The sequence below is a fragment of the Poecilia reticulata genome, chromosome 8 (assembly GCF_904066995.2).
Source record: "Poecilia reticulata chromosome 8, P_reticulata-male-v2, whole genome shotgun sequence".
In the NCBI taxonomy this organism is placed as follows: Eukaryota; Metazoa; Chordata; class Actinopteri; order Cyprinodontiformes; family Poeciliidae; genus Poecilia; species Poecilia reticulata.
The window spans coordinates 24479785-24500222 of NC_088837.1; the positions used below are offsets into that span (position 1 = coordinate 24479785).

The following is a 20438-nucleotide window of genomic DNA, read 5'->3' on the forward strand; positions in this document are numbered from 1 at the left end:
AAATGCCACTCTCAATATGGCGGACACGCTGACGTACTCACGCTTCGCCTCTTGATTGATTGCCCCGCCCTTTTGAATCCCCCCTACCCCCATTATCAATTGGGCTTCAGGGGGCGGAGCGTGTGGTCAACAAGAAACAATCAGATGTCTGGACGCGGACAGGTGAGTTTGGGTCTGACTTCTTCTTCGGTGTTTACATCAGCTGATTTAACAGCAGGTCAAAGAGCGGGGTGGGGATGGTTAGCGAGTCTCACCGTGATTTCCGGTTCAGCCCACCTGAGAGAGGTGTTGTTTCTTTAGCTAAGGTGAGAAGCTAACATTTGCGGAGTTACGTCACCATGGCAACCGCTGCGGGACGCGCCATGCAGAAGAAAACTCCCCCTGAACTATAAATAATTTAAACCCACAGCAGATACATTTCTATCAATAATTTGTTTTAACATGCATCTATTTTAACGTTCATGAGTATTTTTGGTTAACAAAGCAACCTTAGAAACCTGTTTTTTATTTTAGTAACCGCGTCGATTATTCTGATAATTAATCGAGTAATGTTGCAGCGTTGCTTAGTAGCAAAAGCCAATAAAAGAAATCTATAAGATTTTAGTAAAAACATCTTATATATATATATATATATATATATATATATATGTAAAAAAAAAAAAAATTCCCTTCTCACCCTCCGCGGGTGGTCTGTTTCATCCTCTGAGCTCGGGTCCTCTACCAGAGGCCTGGGAGCTTGAGGGTTCTGCGCAGTATCTTGGCTGTGCCTAGAACTGCACATTTCTGGACTGAGATGTCTGATGTTGTTCCTGTATATATATATATATATATATATATATATATATATATATATATATATATATATATATATATATATATATATATATATATATAACACCAGAGCCATAGAGGCTCAGATCTACCACATCAGACAAGACCCAAGGTGTAGGTTGTTCAAGGAGACAGTCCAGCACATAACATAACAGCAGGGTGCAAGATGCTGGCAGGGAAAGCGTACATGGAACGACATAACCAAGTGGCGGGCATAGTGTACAGGAACATCTGTGCAGAATATGGACTGGAAGATCAAAGTGGGGGACAACCCCAAAGGTGGTGGAGAACGACCGAGCTAAGATCCTGTGGGACGTCCAGATCCAGACAGACAGAATGGTGATGGAGAACCAACCGGACATTGTGGTGGTGGATAAAGAACAGAGGAAAGCCGTTATGGTGGATGTAGCAATACCAAGTGACTACAACATCAGGAAAAAGGAGCAGGAGAAACTGGAGAAGTACCAGGGCCTCAGGGAGGAACTGGAAAAGGCCTGGAAGGTGAAGACCACAGTGGTGCCTGTGGTCATCGGGGCCCTCGGGGCAGACAGTCACCCCCAAACTGGAGCAGTGGCTCAAACAGGTCCCAGGAACAACATCAGACATCTCAGTCCAGAAATGTGCAGTTCTAGGCACAGCCAAGATACTGGAGGAGAAATATCAAGCTCTCAGGGAGGGAGGGAGGGAGAGAGAGAGAGAGAGAGAGAGAGAGAGAGACCATCCGCGGAGGGTGAGAAGGGAATTTAAAAAAAATGTGACCCACTCAACAACCCCAGGCTGACTCCTGAGAGGTTCAGTAGATGTGAAAATCAAAAGTGTATTGATAGTTTTTATGTTTCTTGAATCCATGTATGGTTCGTTTATTGGTTTTTTTCGTTTCAAAATAAAATTGCAAAAACAAAACAAGTGTAACTGGGTCTATATTAATAGTTTTATATTTCCACAAAATGTGTTATTTTATGTATTTGTCTGCTTCTACTTGACTGTTGCTGTGTTCCTCTGTGTCTACTATAAGAGGTTTGGTCCTCCAACTCCGCCTTATTTTCTTCTTCTTTTGTTTGTTTGTTTTTCCCAGTACTTCATCTTTGGTCACCTGATTGTTATGCTTCTGGGCAAGTGTTTTGTTGAGTACGTGGATGGCATGTGTACAATTTTATTTCTGAATATTGTCGTTGGCCAAAACGGTGTGGTGTATAGGGCACCGCATCCTGTCTGATAGGTTTCTGTCACCTCTTAATCTTTTACTAGATGGCTCTTCTGCCGACTTTGTCAGTTGGCTGTGGTGATATTTGGCCTGTGTTGAATGGTTTTTGTTTGTTTGTTTGTCTGTTTTCCTTATGGTTTTATAATTTTGTGTAAATCTAGGGGGATGAATGTAACTGGGTCTATATTAATAGTTTTATATTTCCACAAAATTTGTTATTTTATGTATTTGTCTGCTTCTACTTGACTGTTGCTGTGTTCCTCTGTGTCTACTATAAGAGGTTTGGTCCTCCAACTCCGCCTTATTTTCTTCTTCTTTTGTTCAGGGTCCTCCAGGACTATTATAAATATTAAGTTATTAATTTCCTCTCCCCTTTTTGTTATTCGTTCCACTGGGGAGAGGCAAGTTTTATAATCTATTGTAATCCTTTCATTTATATTGTTCAAATGTTTATTTTTCCTTCTGTATTAATGATAAGTGTTTGGATATTTTCATTTGAGTTGCTATTACACCTTTATATCATTTGATGCATGCTAATGTAACATAGTTAATATTGTATTGAATTCCACTTGTCATTACTTCCAAGTTTGGGTTCATGTGTAATCAATCAATCAATCAATCAAATTTTATTTGTATAGCACATTTCAGCAGCAAGGCATTTCAAAGTGCTTTACATAATTAAAATAAAAACAGAAATAATCAGTGAGAAAGAGAGAGATTTAAAAAATAAATAAATAAAAAACAAAATAAAAATAAAAACAAAAAAACAAAAAACATTACATCATTAAAACGTCGAAAAGAAAGAAGAAGAAATTAAAAACATTAAAGACATAAAAAGATGGAAGACATCAAAACCGGCACTCTAACCCTAATTTAGCCATAAGCAACTCTAAACAGGTGAGTTTTAAGTTGAGATTCAAAGGCACCCAGTGTTTCAGCTGTTTTACAGTTTTCTGGAAGTTTGTTCCAAATCTGTGGTGCGTAGAAACTGAATGCCGCTTCTCCTCGTCTGGTGTAATGGGTGAAACAGCACCCCCTCTTGGTGGTTGGCAGGATTAAATATAGTGAACATAGACATCTCGTTGCCATGAGAGATGGGCGCGAGGTAGGTTCACTGAGTCTAACGCTCCAGTAAAATGCTATGTTAGTTTGTTGCTAACATGAAATGCTGTTCCTCGTAAGGTGCTGAACCCGCTGTGGTGAAGCTGATTCATGATCAGTCCATATTCTGTTTCACACGGGTACATATTTTTTTATTTCTTTGTATTTCTGTCTAATATTAATGTATTAAATACGGCTGTTGGCCAGTTCATGAGAGATGGGCGCGAGGTGCTGAACCCGCTGTGATGAAGCTGATTCATGATCAATAACCGACGTTTCATCTCATCCTGTCTCCTGGCCCTTATTTAACACAACGCAGAACTGATTCGAACTGATCGATCGCGATTACCGAGGTTACACTAACTATTATTTTGTATAGATCGGGTTGGAGAACTGGAGCACATGCTAGGTGCTAATGCTAATATCTCCCGATTAAAACAGATTAAATAAACGGAGACCCTCCAAACCCAGACTTGATGTCTTGTGGTTTGTCTGATCACCACTCAACACACAACAACGCAGAAATCCACCGGTCACACAAGCATGTGGGTTTTTGTTGTTGTTGTTGTTGTTGTTGTTTGTCCGTTTTTAAAACCTAAATCTAAAAAATGCTAAATGGAATTAATAGAAAATCAACAGCGTTGGAGTTTGACTTTGCCATCTAAATAAAAATAAAATACGGTTGTTGTTTTATATGTAGCGATACTGGAAATGAATTAAGACGCCAAAGAAAAATCATTTACAGTGGATGAAGACGGTGTTCTGTCAGATAGCCATGCGTTGTCAGATTGTCATACGCGTATGACAATCTGATGGCTATATCTGTCGGATCATCATACGTTGTCAGATCGCGATACACGTAGGACAAACTGACAGCTATTTCTGTCAGACAACTGTACGCTATGATCACCATATTTTATATTTAATCATCTTTATTAAGTCAGTGTTAGACCGTCATACAGCTGCTAATGTAATAACACTTTGTTATTAGCGACTGTATGACTTCCTGATTTCTCAGTTAACCTGTCTGATTGTCATACACTTTATTAGCTACTGTATGACATCCTGATTTATTAGTTAACCTGTCTGATTGTCATACACTTTATTATTAGCTACTGTATGACATCCTGATTTCTCAGTTAACCTGTCTGATTGACATACACTTATTAGCTACTGTATGACATCCTGATTTCTCAGTTAACCTGTCTGATTGACATACACTTATTAGCTACTGTATGACATCCTGATTTCTCAGTTAACCTGTCTGATTGACATACACTTTATTATTAGCTACTGTATGACATCCTGATTTATTAGTTAACCTGTCTGATTGACATACACTTTATTATTAGCTACTGTATGACATCCTGATTTATTAGTTAACCTGTCTGATTGACATACACTTTATTATTAGCTACTGTATGACATCCTGATTTCTCAGTTAACCTGTCTGATTGTCATACACTTTGTTGTTAGCGACTATGTAACTTCTTGATTAATACCAATGACATCAGTTGTATAATGCAATATATTTAACATAGAACATTTTACTTCTGTATTTTTAATAATCCACACTATCACTGATGGGGTAAAACTGTTTAATTGATGTTACACTTTTCACATTTGAACATGTCACCCATGTCTGTGGCACATTCTTTGTGTGTCCACCTTGAGCAGTAGTCACACTGTATCTGTGAAGTGGACAGAAAAAGAAAACAGTTATGAGTTAGCAAGTGTAATGTGTTTGAAGTGTTAAATTGTACAGTTTAATTGTTTACCATGTCAATGATGTTCTCTGTTGCATTATAATGAAGCATGTTGCATGCCACACAGTACTCTTCCACCTTGTCTGGGAACAAATAAAGGCATTTTGAGTGTACTTTACCAAAAATAGTCAAGTACTATCTCTTTATATTCTGTTGACAAGCCATAATGTTCTACTTGTACATAACAGCAAGTACTGCAATTTAGTATTTCATATATCTTTGGATTTTTTAATGCTTTGGACTGTTCCTACATGGCCTATGGGAAAATTTGTTCTTTTTGGAATGAGAAATTCTGTGATATGCTCCTAAGCCATCTTGTGTTTTTGATTGTTAGAATATTAACAAAAACTGATCAACAGGTTTCACACAGACTTCCACAGTTCCCTGAACAGGGGAACTGGTTCTTTATACCCAACATTAATATAATTTTTTGTGTTCTGACCAAAAACTTCTTAGAATCATAGCTGTCCAAAGCTATAAATCTCCGAACATTCACAAAAAAAAACCTTCTAATCTACATGTTTATGAATGTACATCCAACAATGCAATTCTTGAAATACTGCAGAAAACGCAACAGCGAGTTTAAATGCAATTGACAGATCCCAATTTTTATTGACAACACTGGTGGACACCATGTCCTTCCTGGCAACGCATGGTGGACACAGGGACTTCAAGTGACTCAAGAACATCTCCTGTCTTTTATTAATTGAGGCAAAAGTCACACAGATAGTGACTGTTGGCTACATAACCCAGGGGCTGTACTCGGGTATGTGATCTGTTAACCAGAAAAGCCTTCATGTTCCAAAAGCAACCTCAATTTGCAAAATCTTAATATATGTAAATGTGAAGCACATATAAAAACAAACTTAACATGAATGCTTTTCATATACATTAATAAAGATAAAGATTTATTTCGAAGGTGAAACACTGGTTTTGCCCCAGTTTCAGTGTGGGTAATACCCATATCAACACGGTTTCTGCCTGTACAGTCTGGTAGCGTGAAGAAAAAAAACGATAAGGAAAGTAAAAAAAATAAACAAATAATTCAAATTCAACATTTAAGAGTTTTAAGTAATCCTAATAAGTAAACCTATGTGTCGAAGCCCTATCTGGAAAGCCATCACTGTATCCAAGCTAGCAGACGTGTTATCCAACCCAAAAATATCAATGAACTGGGGAACGTGAATTTAAACGGGGCTTGTTTTGTAGTTTACTGCAGCTGCAGCAGCATTAAATTTGATTTATTTACTTACTTTTTATTAGGTCTTGTTTTTTCTTCTCGCGTATGACGAGCTGACGGCTCCTCTCGATATCGCAGACCTCCTGCAGAATGCGCATGCGTGCGCATGCGCACTTACTACATGTATGCTATTCTGACATGTATGGCTATCTGACAGAACACCGGCATAAAAACAAACCACTCCTAAACAATAAGCAATGGCTGCACTGGAACCGTTTTCTGCATTGATTATCGAACTTTTTGTGAAATCATCTTAGCGTTGCCATGTGTACATTACCGCCACTACTGGTAACTGAAAAAGTTATGTGCCGGGAGATATCTTGTTGAATTAACAACAAAATAAAAGCTTGTCTTTGCCATTGCAATTTAAAAAAAACCCAAAACGTACCCCTTGTGGCGGATACAATGTATATATTTCACACCAGAATGTATGCTTTTATTTTGAAGGAGAGAAGGTGAGGTGTGAAGTGACCAACGGTTGTGGTTCATTCCATTTTTGGTTTTATGTTGGAAGACATTGAGAATTAAACAAGACTCAAATCTTTTTCGTCTTTTTCTGCTGACTTCCACATTGGTGACCCCGACGTGATATGAAATTAATTTATTTCATATTACTAAAATTTATTTATTTATTTATTTATTTTAAAATTTATTTCATATTACTAAAATATCAACACAGGTGATTTTTGGCCTGTGTTGAATGGTTTTTGTTTGTTTGTTTGTCTGTTTTCCTTATGGTTTTATAATTTTGTGTAAATCTAGGGGGATGAATGTAACTGGGTCTATATTAATAGTTTTATATTTCCACAAAATGTGTTCTTTTATGTATTTGTCTGCTTCTACTTGACTGTTGCTGTGTTCCTCTGTGTCTACTACAAGGGGTTTGGTCCTCCAACTCCGCCTTATTTTCTTCTTCTTTTGTTCAGGGTCCTCCAGCACTATTATAAATATTAAGTTATTAATTTCCTCTCCCCTTTTTGTTATTCGTTCCACTGGGGAGAGGCAAGTTTTATAATCTATTGTAATCCTTTCATTTATATTGTTCAAATGTTTATTTTTCCTTCTGTATTAATGATAAGTGTTTGGATAGTTTCATTTGAGTTGCTATTACACCTTTATATCATTTGATGCATGCTAACTATTATTTTGTATAGATCGGGTTGGAGAACTGGAGCACATGCTAGGTGCTAATGCTAATATCTCCCGATTGACAGATTAAATAAACGGAGACCCTCCAAACCCAGACTTGATGTCTTGTGGTTTGTCTGATCACCACACAACGCAGAAATCCACCGGTCACACTTGTGAACAGAGTGTTTTGTCTGATCAAGATATTGATCAGATGCTGAGCTGATCTGACTTTTTATATAGTTTGCTCTGAAGTCAAACTAAAATGCTAAAGTCAAACTGACTGATGCTTTGTGGTCTTCAGCCTCCAGGTGAGCACTACAGTTAATTTAGTGATTTAGGTTTGTACACGTTAGACGTCCTGTTCACACTGTTTGCATGTTGGTGTCAGAAAGGAAATGCTTCGTATTTTATGGTGATGGAATCACAGAAGTGTAGTTTCAGGAGTCTATCGTTAACTCAAACTGTCTGGTTTCTGTCTGCACCTGTTTTTATATGGAGAGTTCTCGTTTTTTCACCTAAACACTTTGGTGTGACTATTAGCTGCTAAGCTAACAGTCTGGACATTTATGGGGCTTCAGAATAACATCGGGGCAGAAAAACCCCAGCAGGACATTTCAAGAGGATGAATAATTAAGAGGACAAACAAGTTGCACAGGTGTTTAATTACACCTGGGCTTCACCTGGAAAAAAATCAGGTTATTCGTTAAAACTGGACCTCACCTGAAGGCTTTTTGTATCTGCAGGCATTAACAAACAGTAACAGGGAGTGACTCTTACTGCCTATCGCTACCAGCCAACCTCCTCCCCATCTCTCTCTTTCCCTCCGTCTCTCTCTTTCCCTCCGTCTCTCTCTCTCTCACCACTGTTTGTTCTCCGCTCACTCTCTGTCCGAGTCAGCAGTATCTAAACATCTCCTGGTCTCTTTACACAGGAATCCAGTGAAGCTTAAAGACCTGCAATAGAGGAGCGTCTTTCAGAATCTGCTGGATTTGAAGTTTAGGACGTCAGAACAGACTCTGTTGGACTCCTCTGAAGACGATGAACCTAAAGCTTGTGGCGGTGCTTCTGTTTCTGGTTGTGGTGTTGGGGTGAGTACTGCAGTGTGTGTGTGTGTGTGTGTGTGTGTGTGTGCTGCATCGAATGTTGAACCTCAAGTGTGATGTACTTCGGAAAACTTTTACATGATACTCAAAGCAATAAAAATTATAGCTCTGATAGTCATTTCCATAGTATGATTTACTAATTAACAGTTGATTCTTTTGTGTCTAATTGTAATCTAATCATTCAGTTCACAATTGAAGTTTTATCATCAGGATTCTGCAAATTGAATATTTTCATAGTATATTTTTTTTCATACAATTTAAGCTCCCTGAAAAGGAGAAAATATCTTTCAGAGAACTACAATTTTTATTGCTTTGAGTGTCTCAGTCATTATTATAAGTTGGTCAGAAGATGTAAGTAAGTTTCTGTGAGAGGGGATATTTAAGGAAAAAACACAAATTCACTGATTGAGTGGTTGGTTGATAGCCAACATATATTTACATTTGTGCAACAAACATTGAAAGAAAAAAGAAAAATGTATAAAACCTGAATGGCCATTCAGTTTGATAAATATCTACATAGAGTATCATTCAATAAATTGATACAAATCCAAGTGCTCACATCAAAACATTAAATCTAAATAAATGATATGAATTGTATTAAATATTTTAATACAGACTGATGGTTCACATTGATCATTTATACGCTTTAGAAATGGAACCTTCAACAGCTACAGGTGACTGTATTTTGTTAGTGAACACACGTGTACGATAATGGATGGAAAGAAAGCATCACTAAGACAGAGGAACATACGGCGTATAAGTCAAGGTCAAAAGTTGTGGATAATTTTAAAGGTAAAACAATTTCCCATCTTGTGAGCAACTCTTGGAGTTTGGTTGTGCAGTGTAAAAAAACTACTTTCAACTTTGGGGAAAGCTGAAAGTTGAATATCAGTAGCCTCACTTAGCCCTGTTTAGTCACATTTTCTTACGAAATAAATGTACAGATGAGGAACTTTTACTGACATGTATCACATTAGCAGGTGTTACAGAATAAAATCTATAAGTTTCAAATGTATTTAAACCATCCATCCATTTTCTTTACACCCTTGTCCCTTGGTGGGGTTGGGAGGGTCGCTGGTTCCTCTCCAGCTAACGTTCCAGGTGAGAGGCGGGGTCACCTGGACAGGTTGCCAGTCTGTCGCAGGGCAACACAGAGACACACAGAGACACACAACCATGCACACACACACTCACACCTAGGAGCAATTTAGAGAGGCCAATTAACCTGACAGTCATGTTGTTGGACTGTGGGAGGAAACCGGAGTACCTGGAGAAAACCCACCATGCACAGGGAGAACATGCAAATTCTATGCAGAAAGACCGGGGCCGGGAATCGAACCCAGAACCTTCTTGCTGCAAGGCAACAGCGCTACCAACTGCGCCACTGTGCAGCCCTGTATTTAAACCAACCTTTACTATTTTGGAGAAAGCATGAAGCAGTGGGGAGATCAGTGTTGATTCAACAGCAGGAAAAAGACTGAAGAGCGAAGCCTGGAAGCTTCACAATGATGTGAGGAAAGGAAGTGATTTTAGTTTGTCTCTCACTTTAACTGCAGAAAGCTAAAAGCTAAATTTGAGTAGCCTCATGTAGACATGTTTACTATCTGTCTCATACACTTAAGACATACATGTACAAATGAGGAACATTTAGAGTTTAGTTCTTATAGATTCAGTTTTTTTTTGATTGCATGAAGGAAATTACAAACGAGACTTAAAATGTGTTGAACTTTAATTCCCTCTGAGTTCCCACACTGAGCACCAGGGCCATCAACCCTCCCCTTTGTGACTGTGCTGTACTTTAAATCACTCACCAGCAGATGTCCTGTGCTGGGTCCACTTTGCACCTGCCAGAGAGAAATGTTTCACTGCTGATACCTGGTTCTGTTGGCTAATTCAAAGAGGCGGGAAAAAGTTCCCTAAGATGGGAATGTTTATATTTGGGGATGAACAACTGTCAAAGGAATGTTTATTTAACTGGGGTGGGGCACATCTGGAATAAGGGGGAGGGGGGGGGAGGTGAACACCTGTCACTGGAAATCAAAAGCAATAAATGATTAGGGTCATAAATCACTCTACCGATTTAAATCTTGTCATAAGGGTGCCTATATGTGTCTCTCACTTCAGTTCCCTGCAGTCTACTTAAAGCAGAGGAGTCAGACAACCTGAAAGCGTTTTTTCTTGTCTGAACACGAGTAACAGGAAAAAGCAAATGACATTCGATCGCAAGCTTTTCACTTCCCCAAAGAAAAGTACACGAATGAGTAGGAACCGAACCATTTAAGGCGCTTTTCCTCTGGCGAGTTGCACTGTAAAAAACTGGACTCAAATGAACTCAGATGTTTTCAGATCAGCTGATTATTTCGCTATACATATAAATGTACTTTATGTTTTTTTAATGCGCAACTTTTTGGATTGACACAATGCGGTCAAAACCAACAGCTGTGCAGGAACTTTGTCTAATATGATTAAAAATAAGTAAAATCACGTTAAGCTAATATGTGTATCTGGTGTTTCATCCTGTTGGTGGAAAACTGCAGCTCCAGCTGCACATTTGAAGCATTTCCTGTTTTTGTGTCTCGCCGTGTAGAAAAATGTTCATGTCTGTTAATGAGGTCCTGTCCTGGTTTGGAGGCTCCTATGGCTTCATTCACGTGATAAAAAACAAAGATTTCATGCTTCCCATCATCAGTTTTCCCATTGCTGGTTTCTGATCCCTGTTTCCCTGTTTGTGGTTGAACCCAGAGTGATGTTTGTCTACCTGGACCCGATCTACAGGTACTTCCTTACCCACAATCCCTGTTTCTCCTGTTTTCTGCCCTGAATTTTTCTCTTTTCTTCCCTTTTGGTCTCAACATGCAGAAATCCATTCTGTCTCTGAATTGAGACATATTGTATTTATACACAGTCATCATTGATTTTATTTTTGTATAAATTTGGCTGTAAATTCCTTTAAATCTTCATATTTTTTTTTATTGTTTTCTAACGATATGCAATTGTATTATTCACTGTAATTGACTAAAAAGGTACTTTTATAATCATAAGTAAGATAATCTGCCAATGGAACAAGTATTTTTAGTCAGTATTAAGGATTTATTTACTATATCTTGGTAAAAAGTTACTTTTAAGGAAGTTTTGTCCTATTTAATGTGTACTAAGAAACTAGATCCAAATTACTTGGTAATACTTTGTGTTTTCTGCAGTGCACCCAACTCTATATGAAAAGCTTTACTGGCTGAACTGATATTTCTTGAGTTTATTTTTAATTAATCTTAAGAAAAAAAAAAGGAAAACCGAGTTTAAATAGTTTCTATGGTGGGAGTCTCCAATAAACAACATGAACTCTCAGATCCGTTTTGTATAGTTGAAGCAGGGATTCATCTGCATCACCTGGCAACGCTGGACAGGTTTCTAACTCTCCTCCACTGCAGCCTCTCCTTTCAGCTTCATATCAGCTTTCAGTGTAACAAAGGGAAGTTTTAAACTTCTTCTTATTGCATGTTTTTGTTTCTGCAGCTTCAGGGAAAACCTCTGTGGTTCTTCAGAAGGCCGGTGAGTAGCAGCCACTGCTGGGCGCAGCCTTAGAGGCGACCTTTGTTCTGAGAACGGCACAGGTGTTTCCCTGACGACCGAGCCGATGCAAAGCTCTCCAGCCAAAGGACGTAAACACGTCCAGAGCCAGAACTTCCCCAGGGTTCTTCCTTATCTGCTGGTTGTGCAAACGGTGGAGGGGAACCGGTGGTTTGGTTCTGACCGGTCACATCAAAAGTAGTTTCCTCACTTCGGTTCAGTTTGGTGCGTTGGTCAGGTTTTCTGGGTCACTTTGGGACAGCAAATGTCTAATTTAGGTAACATATTTGGGAAGTTGCAGTATGCAGACAAGTTTGAGAAACTTTGCACCTATTTACGTCTGATCCAGATAAAAATAACATCTCATCTCCAGTGATGTTGGTGTGAGATGATGAATGAGTGAGTTGTTCCTCAGGATGTGTTTCCTGACTGTCCACCGTCTCATGAAGCCCGACCTGCTGGGGTTTGTTTGTGCAGCAGGGACGGGTTCGCTGAAAGGAGAGCATTTATTTTGCAGATGTTGGCAAAATCTGTTATTTTCCACTAAAGGAAGGAGATGGAGCTGCAGCACCGTCAGATTTTTTTTCCTCTTTTCACTTCCATGTATTGTCTCAGTCAGCTTTAAACCCAAATATTTCAAATATTTAGCGATTTGCTGTAGAGGGTTCAGTAAGTGCCAACAACAACTAAACAGTTCCTCCAGTTTTACGTGAAATTAGCAGAAAACCAACAAATCCCCACATTTTTTTTTCCTAATGCATAATTGTGAGTTTATTGCAAATTGTAAGATATAATTGGTGTTGATTCTTACCGGATTTTTAATCAGTGATGAAAAAATCTGAAGGCCAGCTGCCAATTTGAGAAATTGATCATTTTAGTAATCAATGATTCTATTAATTATGATGATGATTAATCGATTAATCAGTTTAAAAAGATAGCAGATTCAACATATTGTTCATGTAATCACTTACAGCAAATGTGACAAATTTTACAGTATTTGAAAAAAAAAATTCATCTTAAATACAAAATGTTTTTTTGTACAGTTTTGTCTTAATTGCTGCTCTCTGTTTTTAATCCTTTTACTCCAGTTAATGATTAATCACTTATTAAATTAGTTGACAATTAGCTCACTAATCGATTAATCATGATTAATTTGATTAATCATTCACTCCCCAGACCACTTAGAGCAGACGTTTTGAGCTTTGCACGCAGGGTGTGAGTAACTAAATGAATCAAAATAAAATTCCCATCTGACTGCGCCTGATGCAGCTAAACCTCGTCCGCAGAATGAGCGGATACGCTGCGGGATTTTTATCCGCTGCTCCTCGTTCAAAGAGTTTTACCGACTTCTGTTCACTTCAGTTGGAGAAAAGCTCCCTGATTTCAAAACTTTGGCTGGAGTGGTGCTTGTAATTCCAGTGTGGCAACAGATCCACACCAAAACCTTCAGATATTTTATTAAACTCAAGTAGGTTCACAAGTCAGGTTTGTATGTAGATTTTGAAAGAGGTTTAATGATATTTTGCAGAATTTCTTGCAAATAATTTTAAATTAAACCCACAAAATCACTGATTTGATAGCAAAAATCACAAAATCGTAGATGGATTAATTAGAACTTAAAGCATGTTTTGACTAGAGAGAAGCATTTCCTCTAATGAGAAGTTTTTTGGGGGAATTTCACTGAAGCTGGCTTTCGCTGGAACAGTAAACCCACCAGATCCTCGGCAGAAAAGAGCGCCATGTCAGATCGGGATACCGTCCACCTGACCGGATGGTAACCTGCTGGGTTTAGTGGTTTCAGACTCAGAAAGATCTGCTTTGCTCAGGTCAGTCAAAGTTCAGTCCGGTCTCCATCTCCACACCTTTAATAAACCAGGTTTGTCTAGAGGGTGGAGGGGGATCAGAAGCATCAGAGCCTGTTTTCTCAGGGATTACCTCTCACCTTTAAACTGTGTGCTTTGGAAGACCTTCCTTTCTGGTTAATTCAAATAAAACTGAACAGACTAGAAACGTCTTTTATTTTCAAAACTGCTCCTGTGATTGTTCAAGTCGCTCCAGGTCATTGTTCTAGATGGACAGAACATCAGCCGACGAGAGTCGACGGTTCTCTGTAGAGGGTTCATGATGCCAAAGCCTTTGCTTAATGTTGGTTTTCAGAAAACACACAAATCCTCACAGAGACCATCCATCCATTTTCTAACACCCTTTTCCCTTAGTGGGGTTGGGAGGTGCTGGTGCCGATCTCCAGTTAACGTTCCAGGCGAGACCTCACAGAGACTTGAAGAGTCTTGAATTTTCCTTGTATTTATTTCAAGTCTGACACTGCAATCTGTTGTTGTTTTGTTGAAGAAGCTTATAAAAGTGTTTGTTGTATTAAAAATAAATGATAAGAACTGAAGAAACCTTTTGGATGAGAAGTGAGACGACTTTGGGGAACAGGAGAGGAATTCAGGTGCTCAGTTTCCTAGAGTGTGTTGATGGACGAGTTGACTGAGCAACGCTAGCAACAATAGCTGAGGTCATCTGAGTTGTGAGAGCAAATGGATGTTTTGTTGAGCTGTAAAGCTGATGGATTGTTTGACTTGTTGACCAATGGCTTGACTTGTCATTAATCCTGTTTGTTAACCACATAAAGCTTTGTTCTTGTTTAGTACAGCCAAGCGTAGCATCAAAATCAGACAAAATTATGCTTTGTGTTGAAAAACGCCTAATTCGTATTTTAAAAGTCTGCTCAAACTTAGTTTGGAAGCAGCTAAACTTATCCCCATCAGGTCCATTTCAAATATCACGCAGGTTTCAGCCGTCAGCTTGTCCTCTACCTGACCTTGGTGTTGATGTTTGTGCATGTTGTACAGATCTGAGAATGGACATCTCTTCAGGAGTCCTGACCTACACCTGGTGATAACCGATGGGTAAGACGTACATTTCCTGACGTAGAAATTACCGTCTTCAGCTTGCCTCTGTTTCCTTTAAATCATTCATCAGCTGTTTGTAGAGTTTTCATCTTTCCAGTGATTCAGACTCTGTTGTTGTTTAAAATGATCAACAGTTCCTCGTAAGTTTTCCTTTGGCCTTTGCATGCTTCACTCTACAACCTTTGTACCTAAATATAGTTGCTTATCTACCAAATTAACTCCAGCGTTTTTTCTTCTTGCCATTTTTCTCTCCATGAATCCGAGCTATTTTATCTGCAATCTGTCATAAAACCAAATAATGGCGAGTTCTGCGCTTCAGCTTGAATGAAAAGTGTTTCTGCAGCTTATGGATGATGTTCACTCCTATAAAGGGAGGCTTTGTTGTTCCTTCACATTCCTCTCTAGTTTTAAACATGCAGTATCAGAACACAGATAAAACCTGGAACAGTTTGGAAACACTGTCCTCTTCTGGCTTTTTACTGGAACTACTTTTACCCTTGATTAAAAAAAGATGATTCAGTTGAGCTGTTCAGGAGGGAACCAGAATGAGCATCACAGTTGTATAAAGAAGAAACATTTGAAATACTTCTGAAAAGGAGCTGAGGAAGTTCAGGCCAAATGTTGGTTCATAGCAATGTTCTCTGCGTCATTTTCTTCGTCTCGCTTTTTGTCTGAATGCAAGGCCCTTGACCAGCATCAACCCTGGTAAAGGGTTGATGCTCTCTACAATGCTGGATGAATCCTCTGGATGTGTCGGATGAATCCTCCGGAAGTGTCGGATGAATCCTCCAGATGTGTCGGATGAATCCTCCGGAAGTGTCGGATGAATCCTCCAGATGTGTCGGATGAATCCTCCGGAAGTGCCGGATGAATCCTCAGATGAATCCTCCGGATGTGTCGGATGAATCCTCTGATGAATCCTCTGGATGTGTCGGATGAATCCTCCGGAAGTATCGGATGAATCCTCCGGAAGTGTCTGATGAATCCTCCGGAAGTGTCTGATGAATCCTCCGGATGTGTCGGATGAATCCTCCGGATGTGTCGGATGAATCCTCTGATGAATCCTCTGGATGTGTAGGATGAATCCTCTGGACGTGTCGGATGAATCCTCCGGAAGTGTCGGATGAATCCTCCGGAAGTGTCGGATGAATCCTCTGGTTCCGGACGTGTCGGATGAATCCTCCGGACGTGTCGGATGAATCCTCTGGTTCCGGACGTGTCGGATGAATCCTCCGGACGTGTCGGATGAATCCTCCGGACGTGTCGGATGAATCCTCTGGTTCGGGACGTGTCGGATGAATCCTCCGGACGTGTCGGATGAATCCTCCGGACGTGTCAGATGAATCCTCCGGATGTGTCAGATGAATCCTCCGGATGTGTCAGATGAATCCTCTGGATGTGTCGCATGAACTTTATTTGACTGACTGTCTGTGTTTCAGGTTGAAGTACCCACAGCCGAGGATCATGCACGGGTGAGTATTGCTCCCTGCTGCTGCGCTTGAGTTTTTCATAGTTCTGGTTTCCCTAATGGTCGATCTCTGATCCCAGTCGGACAGACATTGTGTCGGTGACGCCCTGGTTGGCGCCGGTCGTCTGGGAGGGAACCTTCCAGCCGGTTCTGCTTGACAGTATCTACCAAAAGAGGAACATCACCGTTGCTGCCACAGTGTTTGCTGTTGGGAAGTGAGTGTAATGTCACGCTGGAGTGTTTCTCGTCTGCTTCCACCTCTGATCAATGCGGTTCCTGTTCAGGTACATCAGGTTCCTGAAGGACTTCCTGGAGACGGCGGAGCAGCACTTCTTCGTAGGTTTCAAAGTGAAGGTTTATGTGTTCACCGACCAGCCGAATGAGGTGCCCAAAGTGAAAATGGCTGCTGGCAGAGAGGTAAACAGAGGAGAACATGAAGAATTTACAGTTTAAATCACAAATGGCACATACCTGTCAAGTCTACCAGATTTATACCGTATCTTTCCCGCTCCATTATTGGCAATGTTCCCGTATTATAATAATAAAGGAGCGCGCCGCCGGAGCACATTCAACCTGACTGACTGTCTCATCCAGTGGTTTCGAATGACTTTGTTGGTCGTTTAGTTCTTTTAAACAAACTATGTTAACACCAATAGGATACATAGTTTCATGCCCAAGGTTACAACAAACATTAGCCTTGTTTACTGTCTTCCGCCCAATGATGTAAGCAGAAAACACATCATTGTTTTTACACCACATAATCCCTTCACTTATAGGGATTATATCTTACAGATATAATTGGATTCAATATGTCACACTGAAAACCTGCCCACAAAAAGGCCAAAAAATAGTTTTCCCCTCCCAAAATGTGATTAAGGCCCAATGACATGCAAGTTCTACATGAAACGACACTCACAGGGATTACATCATATCATTTAGGCTGTGTTATAAGATTTACATAACAATGTCAAGGTTCTGAGCAGCTGATTGTAGTTTGCAGGTGGTGGGCAGGTAGTTACTTTAGATGTCAACAAGTTGATCTTAGATTACCATTACCAGGGGATGGATGTTACCTCTATCTCGTACTATCACATAAAATACATTGATATTTAAGGTTGTAACGTGACAAAATGTTGGGAAGATCAAGATGCATGCATGCTTTTGAAAGGGCATTTTTCATCTTTCTCATCTTTCAGCTGGTGGTGCGTTTGGTGCAGAACTCCAAACGTTGGCAGGAAATCTCAGCCAGAAGGATGGAGATCATCCAGACCCTGATCGAGGAGATGCTCAAAAACGATGTGGACTACATCTTCTGTTTGGATGTGGACTCAAAGTTTCACAGTCGATGGGGAACCGAGTCTCTAGGAGAACTGGTGGCTGTGATCCATCCAGGTACAGCTTCCAGTTTTCATTCTGGATTCTGGGCTTGAGATGGCCTGATTTATAGACATATACTTTATTAACCATGTAGGGAAAATATGTCTTGGACAATATGCAGTAAACAAATGTCACCATGATAGGAACGTTTCTAGTTGGTTGAGGAGTCGTACCTTAATGGCAAAGTAGACAGTTTAAGGGATCTTAATTTCATCTCAACTCTTAGGGTTCAAATCAGCTCTGCTTTTAGTCTACTTTAATCAAACTAGTTTTTTTGCCAAGTAAGTTAATTTGAGGAGGTATGAGTGCATAACCAAACTCCGGTCAGCTTACAAACCTCGGTCTCTGTTCAGTTGAAGTGAACTCTGGTGTGATTCATATGATGCATATGAGAACCCTAAGTGGACCAGAGACCGCTTCAAAAGCAGGAAGTGGACTACAGCGCAGTGCATTCTGGGTAAATGCAACCAAAACAAACAGGTTAGCCTAGCACTAGCAGGAGAAATGGTCTTTTAATGAAGACAAAAGAGAAACCCTACAACTGCTAAAATCTGATGCCACTCCATTTTTGTTTGTTTTGTGAAGAAGGAAGTTGCCCTCAGTGTCTTCATAGTGCTTCCTGCAGTGGTTCTTGGTACAGCGCCACCACAGGCCAGCGTGAGAACAGGTTTATGAGACAGTTTGGTTCATTTGATACAATGCAGTGAGAAAGAGAACCACAGCAGCTGAAAATGTAACAAATGTTGCAATTTTGGTCCCCAGTCTACCAGGTGTGAAAACTCCTTCAGTTTTCTCCCTCAGTGTGTTTTTTCCTGACTGTAATGTTAGTCAGCAGCTCAAATCTCTAAGTCCAGATGAGTTTAACAGGTGAATTCCCTCCTCCTTTTTCAGGGTACTATAAAGACGACCGCAGTAGGTTCCCATACGAACGGCGGCCCACCTCCAGAGCCTACGTGGCTCCTGGCGAGGGCGACTTCTACTACTGCGGCGGCGCCTTCGGAGGCGTCCTGGCCGAGGTTCATCAACTCGCTCAAACCTGCCACAAGAACTTCGATGACGATGCCAAGGAAGGCATTGAGGCTGCCTGGCAGGAGGAGAGCCACTTGAACAGGTAGGCAGGTAAAGTACACAGATGCCAGGCCTGGTTCTACAATCCGGTGATGTCATCTCCTGTCTCTGTGCCCAGGTACTTGTGGCTGAACAAACCCAGTAAGGTTCTGTCTCCTGAGTACCTCTGGCAGGATTTCAAAGCCAGAAATTCGGAAGTTCGTGTAATCAGATTCTCTGGAGTCATAAAGGACTACAACCAAATACGACCCAACTGAGCTGAAGTACTGGGCTAACCAACGTTTAGCTCCAAAGACACTTCCTGTTTGCTCCGACCCAGACTCAATACAAGCATGTGCAATACTCACCGACTGGATCAGTTCTGTTTTTTCACTGGTTTAACTGGGAGTCTGTTTGAAGGAACCTGGAAGAACTCAGAGGTTTGTATGTGAATTAAGCGGCTGATGGTTCTGATTCTTCTCTTGATGCCAACGTTCTGCAGGTATCAGTGATCGACGGGAACACATTACTGTAAAATGGTTACTTCTTTCAAATGAGTAAAGTAACGGACTACATTTGGAAAAAGGTCATTAGATTACTGATACTTCAGACAAGCAACGTTTAATGTAAATGTGATGTTTTACTTCAACTGTTAAGAGATGTAAATGTTAATAATAAGAAATACAAGAGGGAGGGAGTTTTATTTAAATTCATTTATTTTATCCTTCTAATTTATGTGAGTTGTGAGTTCTTTACACCCTTGTTCCTCGGTGGGGTCAGGAGGTGCTGGTTCCTCTCCAGCTGACGTACTGGGTGAGGCGGGGTCACCCTGGACGGGTCGCCAGTCTGACGCAGGGCAACACAGAGACACACAGGATACAACCATGCACACACACACATGCACACACGCAATTTGGAGAGACCAATTAACCTGACAGTCATGTTTTTGGACTGTGGGAGGAAACCGGAGTACCTGGAGAAAACCCACCATGCACAGGGAGAACATGCAAACTCTATGCAGAAAGACCCCAGACCGGGAATTGAACCCAGAACCTTCTTGCTGCAAGGCAACAGCTCTACCAGCTGCGCCACTGTGCAGCCCTGTGGAATAAACATATGTTTCCATACTCAACAAAAAATGTTGCATTCCTATTTTTTGTGCTTAATACATAAAGTTAAGAGCAAAATAAAGTTTCTAAAAGAAACGATTTCATTTAATTAAACTTTAAATGACAAATAAAAAGGTATTGCTTTATTCAGCAATTATGAGAAGTAACTAAGTAAGTAATAAGTAAAGTAACTGGATTACTTTCTTTGGAAGCAGGAAGTTGACCAGCTCTGCTCAGGATCCTCCTGCTCTCTCCTGGAACCACAGATTCAAAAAGCTCCGTCATTTCCAGCTGTTCGCTTTTTTTTGGATCTTTGCAGTTCGTCTCGTATCGAGAGGTTCTGTCTGCTGTGCAGCTGCCTCCACCAGGGGGAGCCGTTTCAAAACTTTATGGCTCAATAAGTACTACCTACTACCTGTGCGTGCGTGTGTGTGTAAAAGTGAATGTTTTTGTCTCACACTCTCAGCTCAGTTTATTTCAGCTTCCTGTCTTTGTCTTACTTCCTTTCTCATTTTTCTAATTTTCACAAAGACGCATACACACACACGCACACATCCCTACAAACCTCTGAGAACGCTC

The 20438-nt window shown here is 40.3% G+C and overlaps 1 protein-coding gene and 1 long non-coding RNA gene across 5 annotated transcripts; one reads left to right on the plus strand and one right to left on the minus strand.

The window, feature by feature from the left end:
* Positions 1-60: 60 nt before the first annotated feature.
* On the plus strand, positions 61-19117 carry LOC103469020 (globoside alpha-1,3-N-acetylgalactosaminyltransferase 1 (FORS blood group)). Of its 3 annotated transcripts, XM_008416476.3 has the most exons (11): positions 61-162; positions 8205-8361; positions 11119-11151; positions 11890-11925; positions 14799-14855; positions 16298-16330; positions 16407-16541; positions 16611-16743; positions 17523-17718; positions 18595-18814; positions 18890-19117. In XM_008416476.3, the coding sequence occupies exons 2-11, from the start codon at positions 8312-8314 to the stop codon at positions 19026-19028; spliced, it is 1032 nt and encodes a 343-aa protein (XP_008414698.2). In that variant the 5' UTR covers positions 61-162; positions 8205-8311; the 3' UTR covers positions 19029-19117. The 3 variants fall into 3 exon arrangements, with proteins under 3 accessions (XP_008414698.2, XP_008414700.2, XP_081466438.1); XM_008416478.3 differs by lacking the exons at positions 11119-11151; positions 11890-11925; XM_081610312.1 differs by lacking the exons at positions 61-162; positions 11119-11151; positions 11890-11925 and adding an exon at positions 3118-3140.
* LOC145552637 (uncharacterized) lies at positions 4721-6313 on the minus strand. 2 transcript variants are annotated; one of them, XR_014088759.1, is made up of 3 exons: positions 6156-6313; positions 4915-4985; positions 4721-4827 (listed from the first exon to the last, which is right to left on the minus strand). It is a non-coding gene; the product is annotated as an uncharacterized LOC145552637 (long non-coding RNA). The 2 variants fall into 2 exon arrangements; XR_014088758.1 differs by lacking the exon at positions 6156-6313 and having other exon boundaries at positions 4915-5083.
* Positions 19118-20438: the final 1321 nt, after the last annotated feature.